Source organism: Malaclemys terrapin, chromosome 2, assembly GCF_027887155.1.
Source record: "Malaclemys terrapin pileata isolate rMalTer1 chromosome 2, rMalTer1.hap1, whole genome shotgun sequence".
Classification (NCBI taxonomy): Eukaryota; Metazoa; Chordata; order Testudines; family Emydidae; genus Malaclemys; species Malaclemys terrapin.
Window position 1 is genome coordinate 247,811,642 of NC_071506.1, and position 17,292 is coordinate 247,828,933.

At 37.7% G+C, this 17,292-nt stretch overlaps 1 protein-coding gene across 2 annotated transcripts in view; it reads left to right on the plus strand.

Moving 5' to 3' along the window:
• SLC39A12 (solute carrier family 39 member 12) overlaps positions 1-14,578 on the plus strand; it is a 38,280-nt gene extending 23,702 nt beyond the window's left edge. The window contains exons 8-13 of one of the 2 annotated variants that reach the window (XM_054018612.1): positions 816-968; positions 2,236-2,343; positions 4,641-4,701; positions 8,741-8,899; positions 10,940-11,127; positions 12,392-14,578. In XM_054018612.1, the coding sequence (XP_053874587.1) occupies positions 816-968; positions 2,236-2,343; positions 4,641-4,701; positions 8,741-8,899; positions 10,940-11,127; positions 12,392-12,520 (798 nt within the window). In that variant the 3' untranslated portion in view covers positions 12,521-14,578. The remainder of the gene's footprint in view (positions 1-815; positions 969-2,235; positions 2,344-4,640; positions 4,702-8,740; positions 8,900-10,939; positions 11,128-12,391) is intronic. The other variant, XM_054018613.1, reaches the window with a different exon arrangement.
• Positions 14,579-17,292: the final 2,714 nt, after the last annotated feature.

The following is a 17,292-nucleotide window of genomic DNA, read 5'->3' on the forward strand; positions in this document are numbered from 1 at the left end:
TTTTCTGCATTGCACAACTCAAAATAAGTAACTGAAGGGTTCTAACAAAAGGGGGTTTTAACAATTTCATTTACTTGGTAAGTTGGGCAAACACATTTCTGATGCTTCTCCATCTTAAAATGTTCATTCTGGTTTAAGAGATAGTAAAAGTTCTTTGAGGTATTCCATATAACTAAAAATGGGAAAAACCATCAAAACCAGTAATATTTCAGGAACTAGAGCTGGGAGAGATTTTCAAAAGCACCAAAAGGATTTAGGAGCACTAGGTCTCATTAAAAGTCGGTAGAATTTGTGCTCCTAAATCCCATGTGTGCTTCTGAAATTCTCCCCCTCAACTTTTAATGTGCTGTGTCCAGTATGTATCTCTTTTAAAGTGACAACTTTCAAATGAAGTCAGAACACTTCCAAGGAAGGTTATTATGTTCTTTCACAGCATAGAAACTGGAGCAAAGACCATGAGCAGAAGGGTTAATTGATTATTTTCTGTATGAATTTGACTTTTGAAGATGATCCGAACAATTTTTTAAACTGTAAAAGTCTAAACAAAATATACAAAGGAAAATCCTCTTGTCAATACAATTAAATCTGCCTCTACAAATAATATTACTTTTACCGGCAAGAGATGACAGAAGCATAATGGAGGCCATTAATAATTAATTTCATTAATCTATACTGGTTTTCCAGCACAGCAACTTAAAATACAATTAAAGTCTTGAGAGTGGTAATAAAAGGAAAGTTGGGAGATAAAGCTATTATAGCTTACTCTAGCAAAAGTCAAAACAATTTTTCCCCTTTTATTTCACCTCTTTATCTAGATTCTTGGGTTACATAAACATGAAGCTCAGGAGATGGAACACATCTATGAAGGAAAAGAATATGTTTGGAAAATGTTGGGAATGATTGGAGGAATTCATGGATTTTTTCTGATAGAAAAATGTTTCTTTCTTTTGGTATCACCAAGTGATCAGGTAGAAATTTCTTTTTACCCCTTCTAAAATCCTTTTTGTTTTTGAGATTATAAACTGCACAGTAAATTTTTAAAAAGTTTTTGGAAAAATAATTGCCTTGCTTACAAGTGAAATGAAGCATAAACTGCCTCTTCCCAAATTGCTCCCATCAGACTGATTTTGCTTTGTACCGTTTTGTTTTGGTGCATAGGTTTGATGTGTTTAACTGTAAAAAGGCCAGTTATTTTAATTATTGTATTCTATAAGCAGACTTCCATGGCTGGCATGGGAACAGGTAAAGAGCATGTCTCTCTTTGAAAGAGTAATGAGAGTTTCTTTACCTAGGCACTGTTTGAAGAGCTCAAAGACTCACATGTTATCCAGGCTTTTTAAAATGACACTTTAAAGAATTATACTTTAAAATGTACCAAATTGCTTATAATTTTCTACCCCAAAGGATTTTGAAAATTAGTATAAATGTTGAGCTCTGTAGACTCCTGCATTATATGGGTACTGTCTCCTTGTTGGCTGCTCTGCTCTCAGTAATTCTATTATTTTATCTCAGTGTGCCTTGTGTTTGAAAATGTCATTATGTACCAGATATAATGTAGTACAAAATGTGACGCTTCATTAAGTCTCTGAGCATGGAAGACTATCTTAATGCCACTTCAAATGGCATTTGCTGCTGCTGTTTTACAAAGGATGCTTATTCAGAGGCCTAATTTAGATATCTGGGTCCCAATCCTGTATTCTTCATGCACCCAAAATACCTACTACCTTTGAGGAATACAGGATTGAGCCATACAAATTATGTAAAATGAATGTAAAGTGAATATTTTGCTAACTATGATATTATGTGGGTTTGCTTTTAAGATGTTAAGAGCAAAGTTGAAATCTATTATATAAAGAATAATGAATAAAGAGAAAGGGACTTTATAATTTTTTACAAGACTTTAATAAACCCATTCGGTTGGGGGCCATCTGAACACTAAACATTAAATAATTTGTTTATCCCACCTTGTAACTCTAAAATTCAGCTTTACAAAAAATAATTTCCTATAATACCCTCTGGTTCTCACATACTTTTCTGGTTCAGTTTGCAGTTTTCTGAGCTGAAAAGGCATTAGCAAATGTTTATCACAGCTAGCATTCTTTTCAATTGTTTTTATTCTCAAGTCAACAACTTTCATAGGTCAAATAAAAGCTAAATCTGAACATGAAACTGACAGAGGCTGCACCTGTGTTCATCTGGCTTCAGAACTAATTGCAAAGCATCTTCATCCAGCAGGGCCTTTCATTAGTTAATGGGCACTTGGGGCATTCCCATGATCTTCCAGTGGAATCTGAATTAAATGACCATTCAGGCAGAGGCAAATCTACTTCAACCATACAGTTGGTAGGTTACTGATATGAAATGATTTACTGACTTGATTTCCTTCTTTCTCTGTCTCTCAAAAAATAAACCCAATTAACTTCATAACTGAATAATATTTTTCAGTGTTTATTGATTTTTTTCCTTACTCCATGACCTCAAAAAAGAATGTATTGTCAGAAATCTGTAGATTTGTTAGACCACAGTAAGCATTTTCAGACATATTTTATTCACAAATATTTACAAAGCCAATCTATCGATATATGTCACGTTGATGCAATAAACCTCCTTATATGCCATTTCCCCAGAAGACCTTTAAAACATCTACTGTCTTCCTGGTTTTCCAATGTAAATCACATCTCTGAGGAACCAGATCCTTCAGTCCTTATACCAGCAATACTCCCTTCAATCTTCAAGTTGGAGTAAGGATTGCAAGATAGCGTCCAAAGAGATTACAGTGTATAAATTAGTTACCAGCTGAAAACTTAAACTATATGCAGTCATTTTTCCATTAACATGAATAATATGTAAACAAAATCAGATGGGCTGAAAATAATGCTTTCCCATTAGCAATTCTGTAGGTTCCCATTAGACCTATGGAGAGTGCCCAAGCAAGATGTTTGATAGATACACACACACACACACACACTCAACTACATAAATTGATAGGTTTTAGCATTTTGCAAGCATAGTTTGTTCTTCATATTATATGTAGTTTCAGGATATGCTAATTGTAGTCCTGTTATTTAGTCAGAGAATCTCAAACTTTCCCATATTATGGTCCACATTTAATGAAGAGATGGTTATCAACAAGAGCAATATGAGCCAGTATTGGTTCACAGAACACAGTTTGGGAACTGTTGACTGAATGCCTGTAAGCAGACCAGTGAAGATAATTTATTACATTTTGACCCATCTGGTCACTTCCTGTTTCTTCATTAAGTAATTAATCATTCCTTTTAGCTGGCAAACTGCAAGATCATCCTAAAGTTACATATTGATAATATGAACTAGTGTGGCTTGGCTTGTTTGGATGAGAGCTACCCATTTTTTTCAGGATCATATGGGTAACAATGAGAGAAAACACTGGCTGACTATGAGGAGATATTAAAAAGACTGGGACTTTTTAGCTTGGAAAAGAGATGACTAAGGGGGGAGATAGAACAGAAGTCTATAAATCATGAATGGTGTGGATAAGGAAGTCAAATCCTCTGTCTAGACAAAGGCTGACAAAGCAGAGGAGACACTATGCCACAGTGAAGGAGATATATATCACTTCTCACTAATCATTTTATCTCCGCTTTTATTGTTTTTTGGAAGGGGTCAGGATGCTCTAGCAGTGACTGTGAATTCTGATGAAATAAAACTTGCTGTACTACAATTCTGATGCAATTAATGAATTGGATACAAGGGAGTTTTCTATTTGCATCTCAAATAGGGTGACCAGATGCCCCGATTTTATAGGGACAGTCCCGATTTTTGGGTCTTTTTCCTATTTTTCACATTTGCTGTCTGGGCACCCTAATCTCACATAGCCCTATTAGCACATTTTGAAGGATAGAAGGAGTAATGGGAAGGGAAGAAGTATGTGAGGAAGGGCTGGAAGAGGGAATAGAGTACTAAAATCAGGGACCTTTGTTACCTGATCATATGTGCACATTTTTGCTACCTACTGTCTCAATATCCAGGTGGCCAAGCATCTTAATATCTGCCTGGTTGCTATGTATTTGTTTTCATCTCCTCAAGTCTTGCAATTTCACAGAGAAACTAATAAGAATATCTTAGGCCTGGCCTACACCTAAAACTTTCTATATCACTCAGGAGTGTGAAAAATTCATTTGCTTCATGTGATGCTGTAGCATCTGTAGTGTAGACAAGCCCTTAGTTATGGACTCCAATCTTCACCCGTTTTCTTTCAAGATCCTGTAGCTGCATACACAGTCGTGCAATACAACAAAACCCATTATCCCATGAGAAACTGTACCAAAATGCTGAATTATAACCTAATCATTTTTCAGCTCTGCATTTCCAGCTCAAAAGTTTGTTTCATCCCTGAAATGTATTTTTCTCAGGGCACCACAATGCTACTGAATTGTTTTTGTTTTGGTCTGAATTAGACTGTAAGCTCCTGGGGGCAAGGACAATCTCTCGTGTGTGTGGAGTTCAGTAAATAATTCTAATGATAATAATGGTATATATTGTAGATGGCAGCAGCTAACTTTTCTTTAAAGAACAGTAAATCTATTTAAGTTGTCACTGTTTAATAACAGCAGATCAAAACAACCCCTCTATGCTGATCCAATATCTTTCCTTTTAATTAGAGAAGTCCCGAAGACTCTGAGTCTGAAGTTCCTCCAGACAGCAAGGCGACAAACAGAAAGAGTAAGTATTGATACAAAGATTAAACAAGCAGCATGAAAATCTTTAAGCCTGAGATGGGATTGAAAGTGTGAAACTGGCTCAGCTCTGTGTTTTCTATGTATTACGTCACCACATCTGATTCTGCCTGGCTACATAATTAAATCTCTGCTTAAAGACCTGTTTCCAGCCAACCAGACCCATAATTGTAAAGTTCATTAATCTTATACTGTCCTTGCTTCAACGTTTGTTTACCCACCCTTGCAAACTACTTTACTGAAGCCTTTTACTTAAAGGGAAACCCTCACATATTTACCACCAAACATCTTTTTATAATTGTAGACCTTGCTTGGGCCTTTCCTTATTGCAAAGATATTGAAATTGTCATCACTTCTCATTTTCTGGCTCTCTCGCCACACTATAATTTCCCTTCTGACTCTTTCTGTCTCCTTTATGGTAATGAAATCATGGTTATTAAAATCAGTGGTGACTTGTTCCTTATATGGGACTCTGGGCTCATAATACTTCTCAATCTATCAGTAGCTTTAGACTGAACTGATATCCCATTAAATAATTTTGAAATAGTTTTTTCTTCTCTGCTCTGCTTTTCCTTATTTTAAAAAATAAGAAAAAATGGTGTGGACCTAATTCTGCTCTTGATTGCATGCATGTAACCCTGCTGAATTCAACAGAGCAGCAGGAATGCTACTGGGAAACAGCATTTTCCCTAAAATCTAGATATTTATCTTATTCTACTCCCCTTTGTCTAGTGACAATTAATTTCAGGACATGACCCTGAATTCTTGGTAGTCTCACTGTCTTCTGCCAGCTCTTTAGTGTTATTCTCTGATATTGTGGAATTCATTTCCATTTCAGGGCATAGATCTCATTTTTGGAAAACTGGATTTCCATTGCTTGAATCTGACCTTCCCTTCAGCATACAATCTAGTCCCAGTTTCACTGTCACTATCTACTCCATCTGTCATTGGTTCAGTGCTGTTCAGTCATCACTCTCTACTAATCATCTAAAACATATTCCACACAAGGTCAAGATTATCTACTCCAAGAACAGCATGCCTGTATGTGGGGAAATTTCCCAGTTATCTCTTTATCAGTATTCTCTGTTTGGTTTCATATTTTGGACATAACTATTAATTCTCCTCTGCATTAGAAGTTTAGGAGTAATAGTTGACTATAAGTATGTTTTGAAAAATAACTAACTTTCAAAGGTTTTGTGCTGATTTTTTTTATCATGTTCCCATCTGTTAATATCAATAACCAATATTATGACTTTGTAGTTGTATTTCCTGATTCACATTAGACTAATCAGAAGTCCTATAGGCACTTAGTGTTAGCCCGGAGAACATTGAACTAGATCCCTATGCATGAGCAAATGTAAGGTTTAAGCCATTACCTTGTTAGTCAGAACTTCAGAAGTGTGATCTATAGTAGAAATGCTACCCACCAGTAGCTCTATGAAAATTAAAGAGCAAAATTCCAATCCCTGGTTTTATGCAAAGAATCAATTGAAATTTGCAAGTTAAATGCAAGGTTGTACAAAGAAGAAGAATTTGGATCCAAACACTCATTTTCTAAAAGGTAGTATAAGAAGTTTTACAGTCACAGCAGTAAAGTGCATTGATATAATTGCTAATAACATGATTTAGATTTAAAATAGAACTAAAATAAATGAGGTTAAAAGCACTCCAATGTTTTCGTGTATGTATTTACTTAAATTTCAGTCAAGTGTGTTCACATAGGTTACATTTGCACAAGCTTTAAAATGCCTAGCACTTCATAAAGTTAACCTGACTCCCATTTTATATTATAGATAATAGGCTAGAATGAGTTCCAGACATTATAGTATGTTTTTTTCAACAACTGTTACTTAAATAAAACAGGCTAATAACATCTTGTGCCGAGCCACAATTTCACCCTAGCCAGTGCAAATCACAAACTTAATGTAGTCCAGCAATCTGTTATTTCTATATAATTCTTGTCCTGTACTATTGAGTATAAACTGCCTATAGTGTTTAGAAAGAGCTATGCAAGATGGGGACAGCCACGTCTGGCTCTGTGAGCTGGCAGGAAAATCTACCAAGCCTGCCAATATTACTGAATCCACAGAACTTCCAGGCAACTGGAGAGGATTTTCTGAATACAGTTGTAAGACTTTATTTTCTGTGTGTTTTCTTTTATAATAGTTTTGAAGGCTTCAGTTCTAGCCAGTTTACGTAAGAAAAACATCTCTCCCATCTCCTTAAAAACAGTCTCCTCTACAAAAATGCCACTGCAGTAAAACCTCATAATAACGACATTCAGCGGGGTCTGTGGAATGCCACATTACATCTCCAGGTTGTCATGCTGTAGCTAGGTGCGGGGAGGAAAAGTCAGGAAATAGATGAGTTTATAGGGGCAAACCCTGCCACTGCCTTGACAGCTACAGAGGCAGACCTTGGCAGTGGGACAGAATCAGTAGAGTTCCACTCTATGTGCGGAGTGGAGGGGCAGTAGGCAGGATTCCTTGGAGGCATGCAGGTAAGCATTGTAGTCAATTGGGTAAAATGGATGTACCAAGGGAGGTGCAGGATTTGGGGAGCCAAATATGGGTTGCAAAGTCCACTCACTGTTGAGCTGGAGTAACCTCCATGGAGCAGTTCTGCAGCTGCTCTGCAGCTTGGGGAGATGGTTCCTTCCCTCATCCATCTGCTCAGCATGCAACCCAGCTACTTGGGTCAGGTGCTGGGAAGAGGATTTGCCCAACATTGCTTAACTGTATTTCAACATGCAAGCTACAAGATCACTCGTTTTCAGTGCCCCATCGCACACAAGCAATATGAGCTTCAATGCTAAAGGGAGGTCAGGGAAAAATAGTGGAAAGAAAAATAGCTATCTGTATTCATGAGTGATGTTACTGACAGCAGTGCTAGGGATGAACAAAACAGCTATTAATTGATTAGAACAAAGGTCAGAATTGAATATGATGTGACACTATATCAGTGATGATGATTTGAGGTTGATTACGTTTTGGATTCTATCTCCTGTGAAATACTATGCTTAAAGATGAGAACATGAAAACAAAATAATTTTTCCCTTATTCACTACGCTAAAAGTATCGTTTACATGAGGCCTGGCAGGGATAAGGTCATGCAGATGCACCTTCTCAGTCTGTTGATGGCCCACCTGATTGACTGAGGAAGCTAGCAGACCTGTCCTTAAGCTCAGTGGCAGTGGTAGCTCCCAGGCTGCTCAATTCACATGCCTGCAGATTCTCTGCCTCCCTGTGCTCACCTTGCTCCAAGATCTGCTTCTGCCCTGCCCATAGCCTTGACCCTGCCCTGCACCTGGCCTTGTTTCAGTCCTGTTCCCGCCTTGCACTCACCTTGGAACCAGCCTTGCTTGTGCCTTCCCTGACTCCAGGTAATCTGGTTCGGACCCTTGACTCTGATTTCTGGCTCTGACTCTGTCTTGACCTTTGACTCTGGCATTGGGAGTCTGACTATGGTTCTGATCCTGATTCCGACTCTGTCTTGAACCTTGGTTCTGGCATTTTGGACTCCTACTCTTGCTCCAACCCTTCTGCTGGACTGCCTAAGATCTAGTCTCTTGACAAGGCCAAATTCTTCTCTTACTTATAGATGTGCAACTCTCTGACCCCCAGTGTATAAATGCCTACCTTTTAAGACAGAAACTATTTGAGTTGGGAAGGGGAGGGAGAATATGAGCTTTAGCAGCCTAGGGTGAGGTTTATGAGATGCATTGAAGGTAAATTACTCAACTGGACTCAGACCAACCTTTTGTCTCAACAATCTACCTAGTAGAAAAGACCCAAAGGAAGCTACTTCCTAGTGTTTGCATCTCTGAACGATTCTATTAACTATTTTCTCATACTGAAAGTCTTTGAAACCTCTGTAATAAGAACAAATTGGGTAGGCTGTATAGTCCTCTGCTTGTCTTGGCTTTTGGCAACACAAAAACTAGTCCATTGAGGAAAAAATGTTTGTAGGAAGTCTAAAGCCTAGGAAGACATGTTTTTCTTTTTACTTTTGACTTTGTTCCCTAGGCAAAGGAATTAGTTTGTTGGCAATAATGGTTTTGGTGGGTGACAGTCTTCACAATTTTGCCGATGGCCTGGTAATAGGAGCAGCATTTTCATCCTCAACAGAAACGGGTGTTACCACGACGATTGCTATCTTATGCCATGAAATTCCCCATGAAATGGGTAAGCAAATATAAATACACATTTTTCCTAACTGGCTCAAGTAAAGGAGCTTATGGCTCGGTGTTTCTGGATTTACAGAGACATTTAAGGCTAGATCCTGCCCGGTTCTAACACAAATGCACTGAGCGGATGGGGTAAAGAGGGCGTGTAGCTCCCTTCATCCCATCCCTGACATAAGCAGTAGAACAGGAGCTCTCCCTAGTGCTTGGTTACTACTCCAAGGCACATCCCCAAGCATGCATGGTCTGTCAGCTGGTGAGGATGGGGTTGGCACAGCCAGTGCATATGCTATGGTTTGTAGCACAATTTTTCCTGCATGTTATTTTTGATTAAAGAACTGCTGACATCACTCTGCTTCCTGTCCCTCACAGGATAGCTCCCTAATTGGGCACGGGATGTTCTTTCCACTACACGTTAAATTTGTTTCAGCCCAAAGGAAAGGAAAGAGTAAGTAAGGACAGCACAAGCCCTGATCTTTAAAGTCCTTTCAGAGTGCACAGCAGGAATCCCAACAATGCTGCGCTCTAGAGCAAGTGTGAATGGAGACTATGCAGGAGTACATAGGCATAATCCTCCACACAGTGGAATTGCCCTCTGTTCCCTTATTCTCGAGCACACAGGCAAAAAAAGTGGTGAGATGTGGATGCAGAATGGGCATGTCTGAGGAAATATGGGGTCAAATGAGACACTTACCAACTCCCCCACCCCACACACATTGGTCTTACTCCTGCCATTAGGAGTAACCTAATGTGACCAGACAGCAGTGCTCTCAGTATTGAGGATGGGTTCCTGGCACTGCTCCTCCTGCTTATTACCTTTGACATTGCATATGTATGCGCAACACTCCACTTATGCACTGTAAAGAATCAAATCCTTAGTGAACAAAATATCTGGTACCAGCGATGACAAATAAATTAACTGTTTTTCTAGCAGATAGCTCTTTTTCAGATCTTCTTTCTATGTTTAGTTCAAAAGCTTGTGTCGTTCACCAAGAGAAGTTGGTCCAATAACTGACATTACCTCACCCAGCTTCTCTTACTAGCAGACAGGCCAGCAAGATAAGATAGCAGTTTCACTGGAGATAAACGTTCCCTTTTTCTCCATTGTTTCCTCATACTACGTCTTTTCAGAAGTTTGAGGCTATGCCTGGCGTTGCATTGACATACATATATATGGTGGTAGGTGGATCAGAATGTTGGATTTGTTTCCTTTCTTATGGATTTTCAACACAAATGTTGGTCATGTGAATAATTTACCAAAACCTGTGTGTGTAGCTGGGGATTCCTGGAAAACAGGCAGGTTTATAAAAACAAAAAAAATCTGACAAAAATATTGAATGGCTGATACTGGTATCAGACCAACTGTCCCAGTGGAGTTACACCAGTGTAAAATTGGTGTGAGATCAGAATCTGGTGCTCAGATACTTGTGCTATGTATTTGTCATGCAGTGGGTTCTTCTGCAAGAGAAGCATCCTGAGGGCTGATTCTGATCCAACTTAGACCAAGGAAGAAAATTAGGAGTAACTCCACTGAAAACTAGGGAATTACGCAAGTGTAAAACCTGTGCTGCTGAGATCAGAATCAGCCACTGTGTTTCTCTTTCTGACATAAAGACCCAAAGACCATGTTAAAGACATAATCACATGATTTCTACTGGCAAGTTCCCAATCAAGAAAGATTTAGAAACTCTGGGAAAGCATGTGACTTCACGTTTGCATGTATCCAAGTTGGAAATGTCACAGAACATTGAGAACTAGTAGAGAGCCCTCCCTGTATACTGTGTGCTATCTTTAGGAACAACTGAACAAATATGACTGGATATGTAACTTTCTGCTAGCTGCACCAATTTACAATAATTTCTACAGAAATGTAAGGGCAACCCTCCAGCATCCAATACTGTGTGTGTGTGTGTCTGTGTCAGTGTCTGTGTGTAATTCTATCTAAACTATTATCATCGATGTCTTACTGCCTGCCATGCAATCTTGAAAATGCTTTATCAGATAAATAATATCTTTTTTTCCCTCTATTTTCTCTATGCAGGTGATTTTGCTGTGCTCTTAAGTACAGGGCTCTCCACAAAAATTGCATTATTAATGAATTTTATAAGTGCCCTAACTGCCTTTATAGGGCTTTACATTGGCCTTTCAGTATCAACTGACTCCTGTGTTCAGAACTGGATTTTTACTGTCACAGCCGGAATGTTCTTGTATTTATCATTAGCAGAAATGGTGAGCACTGCAGTTTCTTCTATTACATTTTTGTTTTGAGAACAGTCATATCATAAATGAATATAAGAAAGGACTGTGAGCTCTTTGGGCAGGGATGGTTTTCTACTCTGTGTTTGTACAGTGCCTTGCACAATAAGACCCCATTTATGGTTGGTTACTAGCCACTAATGTAATAAACATGATAAATAAGAAAAAGGGAAAAATAAAGGATATAAACTGTAAGAAATGAGATGAAATTGAGGGATCTACATTTTATAGTCCAGGAAAGAGTACAGAATAGTTCCAATTCTGGTTCAAAATTTGAACTGAAGTGTTTTAAGTATTAAGATCACGGGCTTTTGGTTTTGCTCTTTATTGAGATTCAGAACTTTAATTTGGAGCCAGAATTTTGAGATAGGGTTTTGATTTTGGCCCATCTCTCGTTTAAATATTTTTATCAAGTTTTGAAGCATATAACAACAAATAAAAAACCACGTAAATACAGTAAAATATCATGACTCTAGATTTATGTTCAGATGTTGATTTGGACCTACACATAAGAAGTTAACCAGAAGAGATTCATATGATACTGTTACATGAAAATAATAATAAAAAAGCTGAATGACATGCATCAGGCTCAGAGTCAAGTATTTTCACAGGCTATTGTCGGACATACAATTAAGATACACTATCCTCAATATTGTGATTTGAGAGGTTCTGTAGGGTGAAAAGTCAGTGTGTAAATAGCTTTTAATCTGATGCTAAACATTTGGTGCCTTTGTATCTGATCTAAACCTTATGGAGAAAAATATAAAAGGTAATAGTTAAGGGGTTATGCTTTTAATTTATGTACCCACTAAAGGTCAAGTCAATAGGAATTTTTCCAATAATTTCAGTGGGAGAAGGATTGGTCCCTATATATAGTGCAGAAACAAAATAATCAAAACTGCTTTATTTCCATAAAAAAGGAACACTAATTTTACCAAGTGTTTCCTTACATGAAGTTTCTTTAAAAATATTGAGAAGTTAACACATTTTGGATCCTCATTTGGTAATTCTCGCTAATGTTAGTAAAAGATTCACGATGATAGAATTAGATCAATTGAAATATTTCACTTTGAATAGTTGTGATAACATACAGTGTGTGCTACAGATCTGCAACTATATTCAGAAACTCAGGATTTAAGTCTTTTTATATGAAGTTTGTCAAGTTTTCCCATAAGACTTTTTTTTCCCAGAGATGAATATATCTGGCTTTCATTCTGGTATCTTATTCTTTTTTTAGCTTCCTGAAATGACTCACATTCAGACACGGCGACCCTGGTTGATGTTTCTCCTACAGAACCTTGGATTACTATTAGGTTGGCTTTGCCTCTTTCTTTTAGCTGTATATGAACAGAAAATTAAGATATAATGTTTCTACTGGAAATCTCTAAATATCAGTCATGAATTTGTATAGCATTATTTCCATTTTTTCATGCCCGCTATAGTCATTTATAAATTAAGTCGGTGGGATTTTTGTATCTACAGTTAAGTAGGTAACAATTTCACTTTATTAACTTATTGTTCAGATTTTGTAATTTTTTTAAAACATGAATGTTTAGATCGATGTTTTATTTGTTATTGAGTTTACCAAAACTCTTATGATCAAACTCACAGGAGCTTCTCGTTAGTTTATTGAGTCCGTTCTAGTTAAATGCTTCAAGTGATCTCTGCTACCCTGATTGAAGAAAAGAATTATATATAGTAATCCAACTGAAAAGGAACATAGTTGAAGAGTTTGAAGCATAAAATCTTGTTACCTCTTAATGCCAAGAATAAATTTCTATGAAACTGAAAAGTATAGTCAAGCTGATTTACTGAGTTAAATACCACACAATCGCATTCTAATACAATGTGCATTATCTACCTTGCTGATGTACTGACAAAGTTTTGTCGTCTTGTCTTGCTGGCCCACTGTCATACAGGAAACACTGGCAAACAAGTGTTAAAACCTGTGACAGTATTAGAATACAGTTGAGCAATGTCAGAATATCCATTAGTGTCTGCATTGTATCATGTGTATGTTATGCATATTGGCATCTATGGAAGCCAATCAGATCATTAGATAATGTCATCAGTCAGAAAGTAGTTTATTCATACAAGTACAATATCCTTTTAATGAAAATCTGTTCCTACTGTCTGAAGTGTACATTGATCCAGCAACCCCTCTCTCACTCAAGTGGTTTTATGCAAGTAGCCCTTATTGACTTCAGTGGGATATTCCTCTGAGTAGACCACTCAGTTAAGTAAGGACTGCAGAATCAGGCCCTAAACACATTTTGACAATAACAGCTTGACTCTGAGGTGCTGTGTGACTTCAGTGAGGTATTTTATAATTAAACTCTGTAACTTTGGCATAAGGATTCCCTCCCACATTTAATTTCTTTTCTGTAAACTACGTAACAGGCTTGCTTTTTGATTGAAAATGCTTATTTCTCTTATTTGCTGAAGAGGGAAAGCCAGTTACTGAACAAAATTGTATTCTGTGTACAACCAAATGCACATCTTTCTTCTTTTCTCTGTCTTCGGTACTCATACGGCCTGCATTACCATAGTATTGGAGTGTCCCCCAGTCTTTCATGTATTTGTTCTAACATCTCTGAAGTAGGAAAGTACTGTTATCCTCACTTTACAGATGGGGAACCGAAATACAGGGGGACTAAGGACAAGATTTGTAAAGGTATTTTAGGCTACTAGGGATGCAGACAGGCACCAAATGGAATTTTCGAAAGCACCCATGTGCCTAACTCTCATTGATTTCAATGGCTGTTAAGTATCTATGCACTTTTGAAAATCCTGCTGGGAATTTATCTACCTAAATATCTTTTAAAAACCTGGCCCTGAGTGACCTACACAAGTTCACACAGGAAGTTTTTGTCAGAGCAGGGAACAGCACCCAGGTGTCCTGACTCCCATGCTAGCCCTGAACCACTTGTGCTCAAGGGACATAAGATTCTGATGCTGCCTATTCTCTTACATTAACTTTGAGAGATTCTAGTTTCATTGAGAAGTTGTGACTGATGGCTCTCTGTCCCACTTCACATTTTCTAGGAGTTTGTGTTTAATTTTAGTAAGGTGAGATTTCAAAAAATGGATCTCCCAATATTTCATCTGCTAGTGATGGAGCTGAGTCACTTCATGACCTTCAACAGACAGTCAGTTCAAGCAGTTGCAGGACACCACTGGATGTAAGAAAATCTATTCTTGTGAATATTGGAAACATTTGTTATTTCAAAGAGCAGAGCTACTATTTTGAGTATGTGCATGCAAGCTGTTCAGTACCAAAGAAAGCAAAGCTACCAACTGAACAAGATTTTGCATCATGGTTTGAAGTTGAATAATGAAATGTTTTTCTACCTGTTGTCAAAAAGTTTCTGGAAAGAACAAGGTTTATATTTTTGTAGTATATTTTCCAAAATAAAATAATAATATTTGCTCAAGTACTTGTGTGTGCTAGCAAGATTTGTGCATATAAATGTGCCTGCACTTGCTTAGAAAATATACTCTTTTGACTTAAATTAAAAAAAAAAATCAAATACCCTGGTCTCACTGAACAACCAGCCATATTTACACACTCTCTACCAAACACAAAATCTGATTTGTCAGAATACTGGGTAGCCACCTGGTGTAGTCACTCAGATTCTATGACTGTGATATTTTCAGTAGATGAGCAATCCAGTCACCAATTTTCACAACTGCTGACTGTATCTCAAGCCTACAGAAGAGGATTTGGGTACCTGTAGTACCCAAGAGAGCTGATCTACCTCACCATTTCATTAAGGCTGATCTTTCAGCGACAATCTTTTTCTCACCAAAGGAGACTTCAGTGGATTTCAGGAAACACTGAAGATGAAATATTACTATGATGTAGAATGATAAACTGTAGTTTTTAAAAAAAGGGTAAGTTTTCCTTGATCATGATTAATATACTGCATAGATTGATAGGAATTTGCCACATAGACATCTACAATAAGTCAGTCTCATCAAAAAAAGATCACATCACATTACTCTACTCTTATCTTTTTTTGTCAAGGTGACCTCCAAGAACTGAAAAAGAAATAAGAGAGTCCTGTTTCACTCTCCATTTAAGGGAGAGTATAAAACTACTGTGGAACTGAATTCATTCTTTTGTTACACAAGGGATGGAGACTTTGTTTTGTCTGGCTCAAATTTTGCAGACCTTGCTCAAAGACAATGTTTATTGTCTTTAATGGGCTCAATACTGATGACCTTAGATAGTTCTTTCTCAATCAAAACTCCAATTGAATTCAAGGGGTCAGATTCTTCTCTCTTACTCCCACTTTAAACTGACAGAGAGTAGATTCTTCCCCCCTTGACTTCTGTCAAAACATCTATCAAGGCAAATCCCAAGGAAATACTGCAGAACGTTATCATTTGTAGTCCTTAAATCAAGACTGCATAGTTTTCTAAAGGATACACAATTGCTCAAACAAAAGTTATGGACTTGATGCAGAAATTACTGGATGAGGTTCTCTGGCCTGTGTTATGCAGGAGGTCAGACTAGATGATCAGAGTGATCATATCTGCCCTTAAAATTCAATAGTCTATAAATCTACTAACTTTGTTAGCAGAAAGGGGTTAATATTTCTTTTGTTCTTCTATACATCCTCAGTTTTCAGCCATTCTTAGGATGAAACACAAGAGAGGCTCTTCCTCACATGCGCGCGCGCGCACACACACACACACACACGGAATATCTGTTTGGTAGAATTGTTTTTCCTGAAAGTTATATGGCAGAAGAACTCATAAAAAGTAGTTCTAGTTCCAAGATCTCGAGTCTTCTAAGTGTTGGAGGGTTGACCCTGTTCGTCCGTTCTTGTTTATGTTATGCATTACTCACTGGCTTCTAAGATAAATACTACCTTCCTTACAGCCAGCTTTCTTAATGCCTTTGGAACATTTCTGGAGTCTGTCCTTAAGTGTTAAACACAACTGTCTATTCCATCACTGAACTTTGTGCCTTAAACATGAACTTGGCATCTCTCCAGTAATAGAATAATGTACCAGCATGGCCTATAATGTAAGAAACAGGGTTAATTTTGATATTGTAATCCAGCAGTAATACATACAAATAGGTTGACATAACTCAGCTTTGCCACTCATTCTTAAGAAGACTGTCATGACTTCAATAGGGTTGAGTGTTTTTAGGCCTAGGAACCAATGTGCAGCAGTTTTATTTCAAAGGGCAGGGTAGAGCTGAGAACTTTATAATAAAGATGGGATGTACTTTTGTGCAGTGTCATTAGTTTTCATTGCTTTACTGTAACCTTCTCTCATCCCTTCCTCTCATCTTAAAAAGAACCTGCTTCCTATTTTGAATGTATTCTTGTGTTATCTATAGCCAGATGCCTAAGAAAAGATTACACAATGTTTTAACCAAAACAAGAAAATGCAGTTTAGTTCAAAAGGAAAATTAATTGCCCTAGATCCTCAAAGTATTTAGGGACCTAATTTCCATTGAAATCAGTGGTAGTTGGGAGCTGAAATGCCTTTCAGGATCTAGACCTTTGCACCTAGCTCCTGTCTTGGGGCACAAAGGAGGACAAAGGTGTAAAAAGCCTTTTCCAAGATAAGTACAGTAAGAGGTGTAGCTAAGTATCTTACATAGATAGATTTCATAAGATGTAGGGAAGTAGCCTAGATGACCTACTGTGAGACTCTTCCAGCCTTAATAATGAACTCCTCACCATAACAAATCCTGAGCGCACTCTCCAGGTGGATTCTGACACTTCAGTAAAGGCACATAGAAACCATAAATCAGATTTTATTCTCCAAAAGATCTTGGAGGAAACTACTTAATGTGCTTATTTCAAGTATTTGGCAACTAGAGAATACCTGAGACTCCTGAGTAGATCTATCCTTAGAAGCAGATGCTTGTTGATGTTGTGTGAGAAAGTGCTTGAATCTTCACTCTGGCCAAAATATTACCAGAGAGTCAGGAACATTACTATTGTGTATGCTTACTGCTCTGAAAGCAAAGGTGTGTTTTACCAAATACCAACAAGCACTGGTGTCAGTATAACATTTAGGACCTGTCTATAGGATGATTTAATACTCAGCAAGCCTGTGTGCGAAGCTAGAACACACAAGCCTGCACAGTAAGTGGCCATGTGGACCCTGCCG